Below are 19,327 nucleotides of genomic sequence, written 5' to 3' on the forward strand. Positions count from 1 at the left end.
TTTCGCCTGCGGCGCTTAAAATTCGATCGGACTGCATATCTGAAAAGTTGGGGGGGGGGTTGGGGATCTTTAAAAGCGAAATCCCTTCTGTGTGAGTGAGCGAAACTCACTCACACAGAGATCGCTCTATCTCTAGAACCTTAACATCTAGAAAGCCGAAATTTGTTAGGAGTATTCCCAATATGTTCTAGATCAGGGGTTTCCAACTAGCGGCCCGCGGGCCATATGTGGTCCGCCAGATCATTTTTGTGGCCCGCGAAGCTTTTTAGGGTTTGTACAAACTTACCTAAACATAAAAAGAACAGACCAGTGTAGGTATCATTGAGTGATGGAAACTGACCCCCTTTAGTGTTCAACTACAATTAGGAGAACACTTTTTGAAAAATTTCGCCTGCGGCGCTTAAAATTCGATCGGACTGCATGTCTGAAAAGTTGCGTGGGGGTGATCCCCTATGTACATATGTGGCTCGCGAAGTACCTCCCAATGTAGAATGTGGCCCGCATACACATAGAAGTTGGAAACCCCTGTTCTAGATCCTCCCTTATTGCACAAGGGAGGATTTTGCCGAAATCTAAACCGAGTTATGATCAGTTTTCCGTGGCGAAGAACGTATTTTATCTACCGTCGGAGGCACGCGAACGTCAAAAGTTCGAAGCGCCACCATATTGGATACTACCTATACGGCCGGATACGGCCTCGCACACAGTGTTTTCCTGTAGCAGATGGGACCAATACCGATTTGAGCTGGAGAACAGACTACAGCAGAGGCTGAATTTTCCGTGGCGAAGAACGTATTTTATCTACCGTCGGAGGCGCGCGAACGTCAATAGTTCGAAGCGCCTCCATTAGGCCTAATTAGATATTGGATACTACCTATAACGTCAGGATTAATTTAATCCCTTCGAATAGCAAGTGTGTACTTACAGGCATCTGACGGCATTCTCCATAGTACTCAATATGAACATGGGCATAGTCCGGTCTGCCACATTAACCATGCCTAGTGGTTGCCTTCCACTCAAGAGTCTATTATTATTAATATGCTTTGAATCATGGCAGCAAGAACATGTAAAAGTAAGATGGAAATGCTCAATTTTGTGTTTTTAGTATAAGTCTATATTAGAAATCAAGTGAAATGGAAAGGTTGCTAGAGTGAATTCCTAGCTCAATGGAGAGTTTGGGAGACCAATAAATAAAACCCTATCTAGTTGGTAGTTTGAAGAGGTTTAACAGAGAGAACTGTAACTGCTAAGGTCTTATCATCCCAAAATCGAAAAGAGAAAGAAGACAGGATAGGAGAAAGCCAGCTGTTCCAAGAACAAACATTATCCCATCAGGATAAAATCCGCCCTGGGCGGGAATCGAACCCACAGCCTAGCACTTACAAGGCAGATGCGCTACCAACCAAGCTAACTAGGCTAGCTCAAGATTATCTTTAAAATTATGTTGTACGATTCTGAAAGATGGATTCCTTAGCTCATTTTCTATGTGACATCCGAGCAATCCTCTGTTCTTATCAGTAATTCTGTCAACTATCTGATAAGGGCTAAAAAAAAAAGTTTTCACTCGCATTGACATCTCTTCTGGTAGACATCGCAGTCTGAAGCCCAAGTCTCATTGTAGTTAGTACACACCTGCAGGATAGGAATAAAATGTTAATTCACAAAATAATTATCACTGGTAGTTCTGTGAACTGTATTAGACCTCACTCGGATTCTTTTGTCCAAGCTGAGAAGAGGGTACGAATGAATGCTACATATTCACTTGTATTAAATTAGAACAGAAGGAGTACGTTTTACGTAATAAAAAGGACAGAAAACCGGTTTTATTTACTATCACTCAAAAGATTTAAAGAATGGTTGACCTTTTTACCAGGAATTGAGATCTTTGAAAAAAAAAATGTTTTTTTTTAGAAAAAACACAAGGATATACAAGGGTCATAAATGCGGTGATTTATCTACTGCCATCTTCAATAGTTTAAGACCGAAGTTGGACCTGGGACACCAAATTTCAAGGATCGACGTGTCTTGATTCAAGGAACTCAAAATTTCAAAGTTCATCAAAATCGGACCAGGCAGGAACATGTAAAAGTAAGATGGAAATGCTCAATTTTGTGTTTATAGTATAAGTCTATATTAGAAATCAAGTGAAATGGAAAGGTTGTAAGAGTGAATTCCTAGCTCAATGGAGAGTTTGGGAGAAGGCCAATAAACAAAACCCTATCTAGTTAGTAGTTTGAAGAGGTTTAACAGAAAGAACTGTAACTGCTAAGGTCTTATCGTCCCAAAATTGAAGAGAGAAAGAAGACAGGATAGGAGAAAGCCAGCTGTTCCAAGAACAAGCATTATCCCATCAGGATAAAATCCGCCCCGGGTGGGAATCAAACCCGTGGCCTAGCACTTACAAGGCAGATGCACTACCAACCAAGCTAACTAGGCTGGCATGACCAGGAGGAGTTTGAAAACTAGGATTAAAGAACATCAATCTGCGGCACGCAACAACAGACCGGAAAAATCTAACTTTGCATTAACATTTTCAAGAAGCTACCTTTAACATATACAAAGCATGACGGCAAATGGTAAATATTTTCATGTTAGAAAAAGGTCGCTTTTTATTCATCGTTCAATATTCATCAGAGGTTCAATATTTCAGCTTTGTGAAAGACTTAAGTCAACGCCTCCGGGGCCTGCGGATAGAAAGCTTTGGATAAGCATGACGGCAAATGGTAAATATTTTCATGTTGGAAAAAGGTCGCTTTTCAAAGGCCATCATCAGTTCAATATTCATCAGAGGTTCAATATTTCAGCTTTGTGAAAGACTTTTATAAGTCAACGCCTCCGGGGCCTGCGGATAGAAAGCTTTGGATCATATTATGTAGATGATTTGTATTCATACTACCTATAACGTCAGGATTAATTTAATCCCTTCGAATGGCAAGTGTGTACTTACAGGCATCTGACGGCATTCTCCATAGTACTCAATATGAACATGGGCATAGTCCGGAGATCGGAAGAGCGTCGTGTAGGGGAAGAGGGTAGATTACTCAATATGAACATGGGCATAGTCCGGTCTGCCACAGGAAGGCAAGTTCTCCTCGCATTGACATCTCTTCTGGTAGACATCGCAGTCTGAAGCCCAAGTCTCATTGTAGTTAGTGCACACCTGCAGGACAGGAATAAAATGTTAATTCACAAAATAATTATCACTGGTAGTTCTGTGAACTGTAGACCTCACTCGGATTCTTTTGTCCAAGCTGAGAAGAGGGTACGAATGAATGCTACATATTCACATGTAGATATTAAATTAGAACAGAAGGAGTACGTTTTACGTAGGTACCTAATAAAAAGGACAGAGAACAGGATTCCCGGTGATCATCACTCAAAAGATTTAAAGAATGGTTGACCTTTTTACCAAGAATTGGGATCTTTGAAAAAAAAAAAAAAAATGTTTTTTTTTTCTTTTTAGAAAAAGTACCTATAAGTGGAAGAACAAGATATATTTTGCTTTGTATGTATATATGTAAAGTGCCTATGGAGATAAGTAGACTTGTAGACTACCTTTTATATTGGACTTCAATGTTGGTAACTTGACTTTGACCACTAATCCATTGTTTTATACATTTATGTTTCAGGGTTACTACAAAGTTCTAGGAAAAGGTCGCATTCCCAAGCAACCCGTTATTGTTAAGGCCAAATTCTTCTCCTATCTATCCTTGTGGTTTTTAATAGGTACCTACATATAAGTGGAAGAACAAGATATAATTTGTTTTGTATGTACATATATATATAGTGCCTATGGAGATAAGTAGTAGTAGATAAGTTGGACTTCAATGTTGGTAATTTGACTTTGACCACTAATCCATTGTTTTCTACATTTTTTGTTTCAGGGTTACTACAAAGTTCTAGGAAAAGGTCGCATTCCCAAGCAACCCGTTATTGTTAAGGCCAAATTCTTCTCAAAGTTAGCTGAAGAAAAAATCAAAGCTGTAGGAGGAGCTTGTGTTTTGACTGCATAAGTTGAATAAAATATTGTTTATAAAATATACGAATTGTTTGTTGATTTTTTTCCATTCTTTTCTGAATAATTTATTTCCACAGGCCAAAGACAAGGTACTTTTTTTTCTGTCAGGTGTACCCAGACCAAAAGTCTTACCATATGCAGTATTAATCTAATACTGCTTGTGGGATTAGTTTAGTAGTTAAGTATAGCCCGAAATAGCGGCCGAACCGTACCTTCTGGAAACAGGGCCCAAGGATACTTTTGATCTTTATATGTTATCGAATCTCTGTGCCAAGTTCGAGCGACTTTTGCTGAAATCTAAAGGCCTGAGCAATGCAAACTCTTTTTGAGCTTTCTCTAAGATTTGGCGATAAATGGTGGTCGAACCGTACATTTCTCGAGGTCTGGCCGGCGGACACTTTTGATCATTAACTGTGGAAGCTGTCTGCAATATTTGAACGACCTGTGGCTAAAGGTAAAGTCGTGAAAAGCGCTAGTTCCTTTTCAGCTTTTTTCCCTGTATAGCCCTAAACAGTGGAACTTTGGTCTGGAATAACGGCCGAACCGTACCTTCTGGAAACAGGGAACAAGGATACTTTGTTTTTTTAAGAGGTTTGACAGAGGGAACTGTAACTGCTATGGTCTTGTCCCGAAATCGAAGAGAGAAGGAAGACGGGATAGGAGAAAGCCAGCCGTTTCGAGAACGAACGTTATCCCATCAGGATAAAATCCGCCCCGGGCGGGAATCGAGCTGCGGCCTAGCGCTTACAAGGCAGATGCACTGCTAACTAGGCTGGCACAAGGATACTTTTGATCATCATTAACTGTGGTAGCTGTCTGCAAAATTTCAGTGACCTGTGGCTAAATGTAAACCAAACCAACCCCTCAAGAAATTCAACATCAAAATCATCATTGCACTCCTGTGTTGACACTTTATTGGAAAGCCAGACACTTTAAATAACACTGAAAATAGTGGATAAAAAGTGGAGTCTGCTCAGTTAGTAGAATAGAGTGAAATAACGCAATAATTATTGTATGGACGAAAATGTTTGATTATATTTTTCATAGTACAGTATTTACAAATCCTTCCATAATCTAATCTTGGAAATTTATTAGAACTCTAGGCCTTATATCAGAGACTTGGAACCTGTTAGGCATCTTTGAACTTGGGAATTTTTTTTTTCTTCAATACGTATGTTTAACCCCCCAAAAAATACCACTTCGTGGCATAAAAAAAGACCCCGCCAAGTCGTTCCTCCCAAAATAAATCAAGGGATTTTCTACTTGGCTGAGGGGGAGTGAGTCGAAATGTATATTGGCTTGAAGATCAAGGAAGATTTCAAATTCAAAGTGGAGTATCTAGGTACGAATAATTTACTGACCAAACTTTTGACAGTTTTATTTCCTAGATAGGTAAGGTAGGTAGTGATACCGTCATTCTGCCATTCCTTTTTTTTTTTTCTTTTTTGAGGAAAGGTGATTACGAACGGATATGCTTGAACTTGTTCAGCTCGAGCTAACCTAATAATAATAATAATATTAATATATAATAACATCAAATAACAGGCAAGGTCTGATTCTTCAAGGAAAATAATTCATACCTATCAACAAAATTCATAAATCGCTAAAACTCTCTACTTCAATAGAGCGAAAAATACACACCTAAAATCATAAAATCTTTTCGCTCTATTAACGTTTCTTTTTGTTTACAAACTTTGAATTTGTAAACATTGCCATCTTCTCATCAGTCCCTGTTTGAAACTCCACAAGAGCGGAAAGACTCACGTCCAAAATGGTAAGAAAATTTGAAAATTTATCCTCTTTTATCTGAATAATCCTCAATATTTCTGCCTTCAAAGTCCTCAGGAAGCTCTCTTCTATTCCCTTGTTTTAAGAATGGCAAATGTTTCGGTCTCTCTGACCGAACTTACCAGGAATTTTGGTGATCCAAATTTGATGGTCATGAACCCTGGTTTCAAAGCAGGGAAGAATTTTCTAAGGTGCCTTTAAATGTTTAATGTCCACATCCTTCAGTAAAATAATTCATAACTTTCCTTTAGGATCCACTGTTAAGAACTTTGGTGTTTTATGAGTTATAAGTAAATTTGAAAACGTCTGCCTTTAAATGTTTAATGTCCACACCCTTCAGTAAAATAATTCATAACTTTCCTTTAGGATCCACTGTTAAGAACTTTGGTGTTTTATGAGTTATAAGTAAATTTGAAAACGTCACTATTCAACTCCTGTGTTAGAGGGTAGAGACCTACTTAACATGCTGAACTAGAGGAAATACCCTTCATAACCAACTCTATGTGGGTACCTTGAGTTTCAATTTGGATTTTCTATATGTCTAAACGTCAGTTATGTTTAGCTCAATAATGGTGGCCTGGATACAGATGACTGAGTAGAACTTGAAATAAATTTGGATTTTCTATATGTCTAAACGTCAGTTATGTTTAGCTCAATAATGGTGGCCTGGATACAGATGACTGAGTAGAACTTGAAATTTTTGGGGCTGTTTGCCCCTACACTGAAGCCTTGAAGTGGGCTTTTTGTTTACCCATCTAGAGTGGATAGGAAAACATCACATGCCTTCAGGCACACTCCTTTTGTCAAGGTTCTAGCTTTTATTGGGTACTTCTATTTCATTTTGAGGGGAAACTGTGAAGAGCTCCCTTGAGAAGCCCGGGCACCGGATGTGCCCCCTGGGGACGGCCCTGGTTACGACTCTTACAAGCGAGTAATAGCTGATAGGTGGGTCCTATAGTTGTCTATGCACACCATATGAGTACAGGCTACAGGCCCGTATCGAGGATTTTATTGAGGGGGGGAGGGGGCAAGAGTCAGTGATGTACGGGGTGCATGCTCCAAATTTTCGGAGTCCACACTGAAGAAAGAAATTGTGACAGGGTGCCACACTTTTAGGGTGGAAGAACTCTATTATTGGGTTACTTCCCCGATTTAGGCTGTTGGAATGCTAGTTTGGAGAGTAGATTGAGAATGGCATGTAGAGAAGAGAGACAAGAATTACAGAGGTAAAACAGTAAAGAACTAATTAGTCTGAAAAAAAAGGATATCAAAACTGAGGTGGAGTGATAAGGTTGAAGGAAGGAAATTTGATAGAAGAAACTGTCACAACGGAGGGTCTTATTGTCTCAAAATCGACAAGACAATAAGGACAGGATAGGAGAAAGCCAATCGAGGACGAACTTTAAATATTTAGCATAGAGTCCGTCCCTGGGGAGAATCGAACCCTCAAACCAACGCTTGCAAGACACAAGGCAGGCGATAAAAACTTACTTTGACTGTCTCCTCTGCGGTCACGTCATGAAGCAGTAGAATCACGGCAAGTGAAATGAAAATCACTGAAATGAATCTCATGGTTGCTCCCTGGAAAAAGGAAATATAGTTATGGATCAATCACGTAGAATACGTAGATAATAGAACATTACACTCATAAGGCCAGCCACTCGCTATCAGGTACACCTGATCAGGTCCACCTGTCTGATAGTGTATGTGCTCATCAGGTATCGGGCTGACTAGTAGAACATTGGACTCATAAGGCCAGTCACTCGCTATCAGGTACACCTGATCAGGTCCACCTGTCTGATAGTGTATGTGCTCATCAGGTATCGGGCTGACAGGTGGACCTGATCGGTCTTGGAGGTTAAAATACTAGATAGACAGTACCGTCTCCTCTCCCTGCAGAGGTTCTGGATGACAGATTTATCTTAAACATGAATGCCCGTTTCTCTATCAATAATTCAATACAATACCTATGCTAAATTTTGTGACTCAACTTGGACTTGAACCACTAACCTCTAGATCTGAAGTCCAACACATTAACCACCTTATATTCAACACCCACCTGTCCGTCTGTTTTTCAGTGGGCATAGGGGAATTGGCCAACTTCTCCGCTTATCTGTTTGCTCCAGCATCTCTGGTCACACCTCTAGGAGCTCTCAGTGTTCTCATTACAGCAGTACTGGCATCCAAATTCCTCAATGAGAAGCTATTTCTATTAGGAAAGGTAAGAGTTTGGCCAATTAGCTTGGAAACTAACATGTCTGCCTTGCAAGCGCTTTGTCGCGGGTTCGATTCCTGCCTAGGGCGATCTCTATCCTGTTTCTATTAGGCAAGGTAAGAGTTAGGCCAGCCTGGTTGTCTTGGAAAGTAACATGCTTGCCTTGTAAGCGCTTGGTCGCGCGTTGGATTCTCGTACTCTGTCCTTATTAGATAGGTAAGGGTCCTTCTAAGAACAGCTGGCTTCCTAGCCTGTCCTCCCTTGAATTTCGAGACGTTAAGACCTTTGTACAGTTCCCTCTATCAAACCTACGCACACTTCATGGGATGATCATACCAGATTATGATCTTTTTTCAAATGAGCAAATACTTTGCATTTAGTTTCTAGGTCAGTACCTAATAAAAAATATGATATACATACCTATTCTGCTAGAAAACAAATTTAAGTAAGAATTTTATTGTGTGTTTCAGATCGGATGTTTTCTTTGTATTCTGGGTTCTACCATTATTGTGATACATTCTCCTAAGGAAGAAGAAATCGAGAACAGAGCTGGTGTAAGACCCAACGTTATGTTCCCCAAGAGATTAAGGGATATAAGTTACTCTGGGCGTCCAAAGGGAGTTTAAGACCCCAAATTCTTCCAACACCGTGGTACACACCATGCCTTTATCACGAACACGGAAAGTAAGTGTGTAAGTCATCTAGCCCTCGTGGGGGCCAAGCGTTTTAATGTCCTAAAACTTGGAGATTTTCACTGACTCTAAACTCTCTAAGGATGTCAGCGAGCTAGTCGCACCTTAACCCAAACTCACCTATCGGCCGGGTGACCATCAAGGTCGCAGAATTTCCACACGGCGGCGTTAGTCCATCGGCGCGTCAGGTTACTCTCGGCCTCGCGTTGCATGGCCATGTAGTGAGGTGATAGCTCCTCGCGATCCGCCATCTCTGCCATCACTGTGAACAGCCAGTCACGCATGCGTCGGGGAAAGTCGGCCATTTCCGTCGGGAGACATTCCTGTGGTACAACGAAAACATAATTCAGCCAGCGGACACAGTGGGACGATACCGAATTCCGACCCAAAACTGGTTTCCTTTAAAAGCGCAATCCCTTCTGGGATTGAGGGAAAGGGGTTAGGGAGACTATACCTAGTGTAAGACCCTAAAACACTATGGTCCCCAAGCGCAATAAACCTGGGGATTGAGGGTAGTGGTTAGGGAGAATAGCTGGTGCAAGACCCAACGTTATGTTCCCCAAGAGATTAAGGGATATAAGTTACTCTGGGCGTCCAGAGGGAGTTTAAGACCCCCAATTCTTCCAACACCGTGGTACACATTAAGGAAAGTAAAAACACAAGGATATACAAGGGTCATAAATGCGGTAATTTATCTACTGCCATCTTCAAAAGTTTAAGACCGAAGTTGGACCTGGGACACCAAATTTCAAGAATCGACGTGTCTTGATTCAAGGAACTCAAAATTTCAAAGTTCATCAAAATCGGACCAGACAAACGCGAGTTATAGTGGAACAAAAAAACACACACACATCTAAACCCATGTACCTTTCGTCGAGCGTCAGTTTCCTGGGGGCACTGTTGAATACACACACATTTTGGTCCTTCGTCCTCAGTCCACAAGGATATACAAGGGTCATAAATGCGGTAATTTATCTACTGCCATCTTCAAAAGTTTAAGACCGAAGTTGGACCTGGGACACCAAATTTCAAGAATCGACGTGTCTTGATTCAAGGAACTCAAAATTTCAAAGTTCATCAAAATCGGACCAGGCAAACGCGAGTTATAGCGGAACAACTAAACACACACACAAACATCTAAACCCAATGCAAAATGGTCGAGTTAAAACATAGACCTTCACTTCGTTCGGTCAATTACGATGATTGGTTGGGTTGGATGGCAGAGATTGCCGAAAGGCGATAACCCTGCCTTTTGTAAAAAAATGGAGGTACCTACTTGTATTAATTTTAAACAATAAAGACTCAATTTAAATTGAATCAAACTCGGTTACTATAAAGGAAGGCTGGGGGACGTTAAACAAGGAGCAGACCAGTGTCTTGCTGTGGGACTGTAAATCAGAGCAACCAAACCCTAACCAACCTGACTAGCTAGAGGTTACAAAGAGGTTTATCACAGGTCCTCATTCTCATGATGGTAGACTGCGGTTCGGGACGAACCAAGTACATAATCTTGGCTAGAGACCATCAAACCCCTCGGTGCAGCTACACTGCTGCAACAACAACAACAACAACAATCATAGAGGGACTTTTCAATTTCATCTAACTAGTTAAGTACAGACAAGGAATATTTATGTACCTTCCGTCTGGCATCAGTTTCTTGAGGACATTGTTGAATACACACACATTTTGGTCCTTCGTCCTCAGTCACTATACATTCTTTACCTGCGCCACACCGCTTTGCACTGCATGGATCTGGAAAATAACAGAGTACAGAGGAGGAATGAAACCCCGAAATGACATTTTTTCTAAAGAAAAGTGAACCTATCACCTCCACTAAAATGTCAATTGCACGTTGCATACTCAAATATTTATAGGGCGTTCATACAAAGTTTTCATTAAGCTCGTACCTATGTACTTAGATATGGGTAAAATCATCTGGCATGCTTCTGAAAGGGGACTTTTAATCAGTCCTATTCGAGCACTATCAGATCAAATCATAAATTAATTGAAGTAGAGCCTTTTCAGAACTTTTGTGGAGAGCCAAAAAACCTTTGACCCCACCGGGAATCGAACCCGGGGCTTCCGACGTGCAAGCCAAATGTGATACCCACTAGGCCACGGAGCTTACATAAAACAAAACTCACCAACTGGATGGCCCTCCTCTCTGATCAGGGCTGGTTGGTCTTCCACTAAGGGCGCACCGCTGACTTTGGTGTCTGTCTTGTACTCTGCCACATCCGAGCCAAGTCGTTCCAGTAACCCTTTGCGGCTAATGACGTCATCAGGTTTCCTATCGAAATAGGACTCCTGGTGTACCTCTAGGTTGCCCTCTGAGCTAGGCAGGGCGGTGGTTGTGGTCTTGTGTTTCTTATGGTGTGCCTTCTTGTGTGTACTTAGATTTGGGTAAAATCATCTGGCATGCTTTTGTAAGGGGACTTTTAATCAGTCCTATTCGAGCACTATCAGATCAAATCATAAATTAATTGAGGTAGAGCCTTTTCACAACTTTTGTGGAGAGCCAAAAAACCTTTGACCCCATCGGGAATCGAACCCGGGGCTTCCGACGTGCAAGCCTAATGTGATACCCACTAGGCCACGGAGCTTACATAAAACAAAACTCACCGACTGGATGACCCTCCTCTCTGATCAGGGCTGGTTGGTCTTCCACTAAGGGCGCACCGCTGACTCTGGTGTCTGTCTGGTACTCTGCCACATCCGAGCCTAGTCGTTCCAGTAACCCTTTGCGGCTAATGACGTCATCAGGTTTCCTATCGAAGTAGGACTCCTGGTGTACCTCTAGATTGCCCTCTGAGCTAGGCAGGGCGGTGGTTGTGGTCTTGTGTTTCTTATGGTGTGCCTTCTTGTGGTGCTTCTTCTGAAAATTCGGGGAGGTATGGAGAGTAGATTGAGAATGGCATGTAGGGAAGAGAGACAAGAGTTACAGAGGTAATAGAAAGTAAAAAAAGTATAGAACTAATTAGAAAGGGAAAGAGAAGGAGATCAAAACTGAGGTAGAGTCATAAGGTTGAGGGAAGGAAATTTGATAGAAGAAACTGTCATAACGGAGGGTCTTACTGTCTCAAAATCGAAGAGACAAAAAGGACAGGATAGGAGAAAGACAGCCGAGAACGAACTTTAAATATTTAGCATAGAGTCCGTCCCTGGGGAGAATCGAACCCTCAAACCAACGCTTACAAGACACAAGGCAGGCGATAAGAAAAAACACACACACAAACATCTAAACCCATGTACCTTTCGTCGAGCGTCAGTTTCCTGGGGGCACTGTTGAATACACACACATTTTGGTCCTTCGTCCTCAGTCACTATACATTCTTTACCTGCGCCACACCGCTTTGCACTGCATGGATCTAGAAAATAACAGAGTACAGAGGAGGAATGAAACCCCGAAATGACATTTTTTCTAAAGAAAAGTGAACCTATCACCTCCACTAAAATGTCATTTGCACGTTGCATACTCAAATATTTATAGGGCGTTCCTACAAAGTTTTCATTAAGCTCGTACCTATGTACTTAGATTTGGGTAAAATCATCTGGCATGGATTTGCAAGGGGACTTTTAATCAGTCCTATTCGAGCACTATCAGAATCAAATCATAAATTAATTGAGGTAGAGCCTTTTCACAACTTTTGTGGAGAGCCAAAAAACCTTTGACCCCACCGGGAATCGAACCCAGGGCTTCCGACGTGCAAGCCTAATGTGATACCCACGGAGCTTACATAAAACAAAACTCACCAACTGGATGGCCCTCCTCTCTGATCAGGGCTGGTTGGTCTTCCACTAAGGGCGCACCGCTGACTTCGGTGTCTGTCTTGTACTCTGCCACATCCGAGCCTAGTCGTTCAAGTAACCCTTTGCGGCTAATGACGTCATCAGGTTTCCTATCAAAGTAGGACTCCTGGTGTACCTCTAGGTTGCCCTCTGAGCTAGGCAGGGCGGTGGTTGTGGTCTTGTGTTTCTTATGGTGTGCCTTCTTGTGGTGCTTCTTCTGAAAATTCGGAGAGATATGGAGAGTAGATTGAGAATGGCATGTAAAGAAGGGAGACAAGAATTACAGAGGTAAAACAGTAAAGAACTAATTAGTCTGAAAAAAAAAAGGATATCAAAACTGAGGTGGAGTGATAAGGTTGAGGGAAGGAAATTTGATAGAAGAAACTGTCACAATGGAGGGTCTTATTGTCTCAAAATCGAAGAGACAATAAGGACAGGATAGGAGAAAGCCAGCCGAGAACGAACTTTTGGCATAGAGGACTTTTAGCAAAGAGAACTTTAAATATTTAGCATAGAGTCCGTCCCTGGGGAGAATCGAACCCTCAAACCAACGCTTACAAGACACAAGGCAGGCGATAAGAACTTACTTTGACTGTCTCCTCTGCGGTCACGTCATGAAGCAGTAGAATCACGGCAAGTGAAATGAAAATCACTGAAATGAATCTCATGGTTGCTCCCTGGAAAAAGGAAATATAGTTATGGATCAATCACGTAGATAGTAGAACATCAGAAGTAGATAGTAGAACATTGGACTCATAAGGCCAGCCACTCGCTATCAGGTACACCTGATCAGGTCCACCTGTCTGATAGTGTATGTGCTCATCAGGTATCGGGCTGACAGGTGGACCTGATCGGGTGTGCCTGATAGTGGCTGGCCTAATACCAGGCTCTATTAGAGTCATAATGAGTAAAGAAGAATCTAAATACATACAATGACATTTTGATGTAAATCCACACAGTTTTCAAACAGTGTTTGAGATAGAGTCAATGTTCGCCCCGGACGGGAATCGAATCCGCAAGATGGCGCTTATGAATAAAAAGCACGAGACTCAGCGCTCTGTACAAAGTTGATTACCTATAGTTACCTATCTACTACTCGTACATTGTATACCTAGTCCTATTAGGCACTTAGGCGGAAAGAGAAATGACAAAATGGAAGGAACAGAAGGAGAAATAAACCTAATAAATAGCCTCAACAATAAGTGTAAAATGGAATAAGTGCATCAGCCAGTTATCAGGGTGGATAAAAACTAAGGTCCAAATAGCGATTATACGGGCAGTGTCCCTTACACAGTTTGACATTTTCATTGAAAGGTCACGTCAGGACAACTTAACATTTTCAAGAAGCTACCTTTAACATATGTATACAAAGCATGACGGCAAATGGTAAATATTTTCATGTTAGAAAAAGGTCGCTTTTTCAAAGGCCATCATCAGTTCAATATTCATCAGAGGTTCAATATTTCAGCTTTGTGAAAGACTTAAGTCAACGCCTCCGGGGCCTGCGGATAGAAAGCTTTGGATCATATTATGTAGATGATTTGTATTCCTCCTTTTTCATCCCAGTTCATTCTTCCTTTTTCATCCCATCTGTATATTTATCTCTCGTTCATCTCTCCCTTCCTTTTCCCTTTATTTTCTTTCTCATCTCCCTTCTCTCCTCTTTTTTTTTCACAGACAGCAAATGTCGAAGAGGTAAAACGTACACCCATGGGTACCCTCCGTCCCTCCTCGGTGATGTAGTGGCCACGACGCTCGCTTAGTAATCAGGAGGGGTTCAATGAATTCAATCTCGGGGGAGGTATTAAATTTTATCCTCAAGGTTGTTTGAGAATTTGACCACAAAAGTAGTAGTCTGCCAGCCTAGTTAGCTTGGTTGGTGGCGCGTCTGCCTTGTAAGCGCTAAGCCGCGGGTTCGATTCCCGCCCGAGGCGGATTTTATCCTGATGGGATAATGTTCGTTCTCGGAACGGCTGGCTTTCTCCCTATCCTGTCTTCCTTTAAGCTGATGGGATAATGTTCGTTCTCGGAACGGCTGGCTTTTTCCTATCCTGTCTTCCTTCTCTCTTCGATTTCGGGACGATAAGACCATAGCAGTTACAGTTCCCTCTGTCAAACCTCTTAAAAAAAGTAGTGGTCTACTGCTGGGATAAAAGGACTCTTATTCGAGCAGTATTATAAAAATAAGCACTATTTCAATATTATACCTCTTATTCCGCTACCTACATAAATTTACTTATATGTGCGTATATGGTCTACTGCTGGGATGAAGGGACTCTTATTCCAGCAGTATTATAAAAATGAGCACTATTTCACTATTATACCTCTTATTCCGCTAGCTACATAAATTGATTTCCTCCAATTTGTCATCTAAAATTTTGTCAAAAGGAAACGAATGTACCATCATCAAAGTCGATGAAGTTATTTGTCTGATTATTGTTCCATACAAAATTTCAGAATGTTTACTTCGCAAATCATTTCTAAGAAGTCCATTTTATTCCACGGAGAACCATGCTTTATTAAACAATCAAATCTTCCGCTCTTATTGGGGCACCCTTTATAAGAGTAAGAAATATTATACAGGGTATTTCCAGGCAAAGGGGTTGAAAATGATGCATACAGGGAGATTCATAAGAGATGATGAGATGTGTCAAATGTGAAAGTTCGAGAGGAGGGGGCAGTTAGGTGAGGTACAAAATTTATTGTTAATCGGAGGAGCACATTACATCAGAAAGGATACTTCGGATACTATAGATACGGAGCACGAGATTAGCTATGCACTATGCAATGCATATCTTTACATACATGATTGACCATAATAGGAGATAAAGTTTGATAGAAGGAGCTTTAACAGCTAAAGATCTTATCGTCTCAAAAGCGAAGAAGGAAGACAGGATAGAAGAAAGCCGGCTGGTCCGAGAACGAACCTTATCTGTTTAGGACAAAATCCGGCCCGGGCGGGAATCGAACCCGCGACCAAGCGCTTACAAGGCCGACGATTTTTTTTCCTGAATGAATTTTCTGATTTTTTTTTTTTTTTTGCTTCAGATTCTTCAGAAACTTATTCACCAGTGCTGTTTTAATTACTGGGAAGCAGAAAATGAAGTTGTAAAAAAGATCTCCAGATTTATATTTAGCTGAACTACATAGAGGCTTGGAATGAACAAATGTGCAAACTGATGTAGGAACCTATTTGTTTGTGTTTTGACTCATATTCTTTCCTTTCATTCCTCTAGAGTTCATGTTCATAGTAGATTTTTTTCAAGCTTATTCATAGAGAGATCTGTGACTGCTGCTGTTTTATCATCCCGAAAGCGAGAAGAGAAGGAAGACAGGATAAGAGAAAGCCAGCCGTTCCGAAAACGAACCTTAAATGTGGCCCTGGTCTTATGTTATACTCCATGAAATCAGTCTTTGAACCTCTTTGTTTGTATTCAATTGATTGTAGACATCTGCAAACTGATGTAGGAACCTATTTGTTTGTGTTTTGACTCATATTCTTTCCTTTCATTCCTCTAGAGTTCATGTTCATAGTAGATTTTTTCAAGCTTGTTCATAGAGAGATCTGTGACTGCTGCTGTTTTATCATCCCGAAAGCGAGGAGAGAAGGAAGACAGGATAAGAGAAAGCCAGCCGTTCCGAGAACGAACCTTAAATGTGACCCTGGTCTTATGTTATACTCCATGAAATCAGATAGAATTGAGTTGACATTTAAAACAAACATCTTTGAACCACTTTGTTTGTATTCAATTGATTGTAGACATCTGATAAGTCTATTTATTTCATTTATTTTTGAGCTCTTATGAAGGAATAATATCGTTCGCCCTGGTCTTATGTTATACTCCATGAAATCAGATAGAATTGAGTTGACATTCAAAACAAACATCTTTGAACCTCTTTGTTTGTATTCAATTGATTGTAGACATCTGATAAGTCTATTTATTTCATTTATTTTTGAGCTCTTATGAAGGAATAATATCGTTCACTATTTAGGTACGTATACCGTATACGCGTGTCTCGTTTATGAACTTATAGCAAACTTAGTTTTGAAGTTAAGAAAAGAAGAAAATTTTATCCATTATGTAAGAGAAACTTGAGAAAAAAATAGAACGGAAAAACTGCTTCAAGGAAAAATGGAAAGGGCATGTTGAATTAAAAAGTTTAGTTCCAAGTTCATCCCACTTAACTGTAGAAGTAATACAACAATGACATCATCAATTGGGATTTCAAGATTTTCAACTAATGCTTACAGTAAAACATTACTTTCCTTCCTATAGGATAAGGAAAGTAAAAAAAGTAATAATATCAAGATTCAGTTCTAACAAGAGGGTAGAGAGAGAAAGATGTAGGGAGATGTGCGAACTTTTTTGAAGAAATTTAAAATATTTTCAACGAGAGAGGGACATGAATTTAATGAAAAAGAGAAGTACCTACATAATATACTCGTATTTAGTGGATGTGTCAAAATTTCAATTCAAACCTTCGTTTTCCATAATTTTTGGTGGATGTGTTAAAAGAACAATATACCTAGTTCGGTGTGCTGTGTTATTGTTTGGTGTGCTCTGTTGCTCGTTTATCAGAAACTTCAAGTTCAGATGAAGCTGGTTTCGTGTAAAATATGAGTAGGCACGAACTTGGCACAGATAAAAGTTGCCTTTATAACTTTTTTTTTATTATGAGCTACATAGGTATCTACAGGGTATCGCAAAAAGAGTTGCCTAATTTATTTATTCACTTATGTATTTAGTCAATTTATTGGTTTTAATTAACAACAACATTACTTTTCTTCCAATAGGTAAGGAAAGTACAAAATAAAAGCTTAATGATTGCCAGGCCATCTACCCCTACGGCAATAATTTCATTTGTCCGTCTAAATTCTAAATTCACCTCACGAGGCTAAAAGACTCACTTTTCGTGTTCACTTCAGTTTGATACACCCTGTATGCATATGCTGTTCTCGTGGTTATTCTTATCTGGGTGAAAAGCTCCAATACACAAACACAAAGCATGCATTGGAAAAGAAAGAGAAGAAAGGGAATAAGAAGAGGAAGAGAAGAGAGGGAGAAAGAAGAGGAAGTGAAGAGAGAGAGAGAGAGAAAGAGGAGAGAGAGGGGAAGAGAAGAAAGAGGAGAGAGGGACACAGAGGAGGAAGAAAATAATAACAAATCTCAGAGCAGTGTGTATTTGGACGAATAGGGCCATTGGCAAAAAACAAAACGGATGTAATATCAGTAAGAGACAGAGAGAATGAGAGAGAGAGAGAGAGAGAGAGAAAGAGAGAGAGAAAGAGAGAGAGAGAGAGAGACATCAGTGGCGTATTTTTCTTGTTAGACGGTACAGTGTACGGACGGTAAATCGTATGGATAAAACACCGTACGGACGGTACATCGTATGGATAAAACACCGTACGGACGGTACAACGTATGAACTGTACAGCGTTCGGAAGGTACAGTGCAGGTACAGTGTGCAGACCATACAGCATAGGTACGGAAGTTTAAGTACATCGTATGGATAAAACACCGTACGGACGGTACAACGTATGAACTGTACAGCGTTCGGAAGGTACAGTGTACAGACCATACAGCATAGGTACGGAAGTTTAGGTACATAATATGGATAAAACACCGTACGGACGGTACAACGTATGAACTGTACAGCGTTCGGAAGGTACAGTGTGCAGACCATACAGCATAGGTAAGGAAGTTTAGGTACATCGTATGGATAAAACACCGTACGGACGGTACAACGTATGAACTGTACAGCGTTCGGAAGGTACAGTGTGCAGACCATACAGCATAGGTACGGAAGTTTAAGTACATCGTATGGATAAAACACCGTACGGACGGTACAACGTATGAACTGTACAGCGTTCGGAAGGTACAGTGTGCAGACCATACAGCATAGGTACGGAAGTTTAAGTACATCGTATGGATAAAACACCGTACGGACGGTACAACGTATGAACTGTACAGCGTTCGGAAGGTACAGTGTGCAGACCATACAGCATAGGTACGGAAGTTTAAGTACATCGTATGGATAAAACACCGTACGGACGGTACAACGTATGAACTGTACAGCGTTCGGAAGGTACAGTGTGCAGACCATACAGCATAGGTAAGGAAGTTTAGGTACATCGTATGGATAAAACACCGTACGGACGGTACAACGTATGAACTGTACAGCGTTCGGAAGGTACAGTGTGCAGACCAATTTTATCTACCGTCGGAGGCGCGCGAACGTCAATAGTTCGAAGCGCCTCCATTAGGCCTAATTAGATATTGGATACTTACTACCTATAACGTCAGGATTAATTTAATCGCTTCGAATGGCAAGTGTGTACTTACAGGCATCTGACGGCATTCTCCATAGTACTCAATATGAACATGGGCATAGTCCGGTCTGCCACAGGAAGGCAAGTTCTCTTCGCATTGACATCTCTTCTGGTAGACATCGCAGTCTGAAGCCCAAGTCTCATTGTAGTTGGTGCACACCTGCAGGACAGGAATAAAATGTTAATTCACAAAATAATTATCACTGGTAGTTCTGTGAACTGTAGACCTCACTCGGATTCTTTTGCCCAAGCTGAGAAGAGGGTACGAATGAATGCTACATATTCACATGTATTAAATTAGAACAGAAGGAGTACGTTTTACGTACCTAATAAAAAGGACAGAGAACAGGTTTCCCGGTGATCATCACTCAAAAGATTTAAAGAATGGTTGACCAATTTATCAGAATTGGGGTCTTTGAAATTTTTTTTTTTTTTAGAAAAAACACAAGGGTATACAAGGGTCATAAATGCGGTAATTTATCTATACTGCCATC

General features: G+C 40.8%; 1 protein-coding gene across 1 annotated transcript; it reads right to left on the reverse strand.

Annotated features, from left to right (window-relative positions):
* Positions 1-2,896: 2,896 nt before the first annotated feature.
* On the reverse strand, positions 2,897-13,226 carry LOC103514934 (SPARC-like protein 1). Its single transcript, XM_026827778.1, has 5 exons — positions 13,090-13,226; positions 12,467-12,719; positions 10,350-10,465; positions 3,053-3,160; positions 2,897-2,986 (listed from the first exon to the last, which is right to left on the reverse strand). Exons 1-5 carry the CDS (start codon positions 13,168-13,170, stop codon positions 2,897-2,899), a joined length of 648 nt encoding a protein of 215 aa, XP_026683579.1. The 5' UTR covers positions 13,171-13,226.
* Between the last annotated feature and the right edge of the window lie 6,101 nt (positions 13,227-19,327).

The sequence above is a fragment of the Diaphorina citri genome, unplaced genomic scaffold (assembly GCF_000475195.1).
Source record: "Diaphorina citri unplaced genomic scaffold, Diaci psyllid genome assembly version 1.1 scaffold1245, whole genome shotgun sequence".
Classification (NCBI taxonomy): domain Eukaryota; kingdom Metazoa; phylum Arthropoda; class Insecta; order Hemiptera; family Psyllidae; genus Diaphorina; species Diaphorina citri.

Coding starts and splice junctions, on each gene's coding strand:
- LOC103514934 (XM_026827778.1), bottom strand. CDS start 13,170: ATGAGATTCATTTCAGTGATTTTCATTTCACTTGCCGTGATTCTACTG. Junction 3,161..10,349: donor AAACTGATGCCAGACGGAAG/GTACATAAATAT, acceptor CCTGTCCTGCAG/GTGTGCACTAACTACAATGA. Junction 2,987..3,052: donor GCAGACCGGACTATGCCCAT/GTTCATATTGAG, acceptor GACTATGCCCAT/GTTCATATTGAGTACTATGG.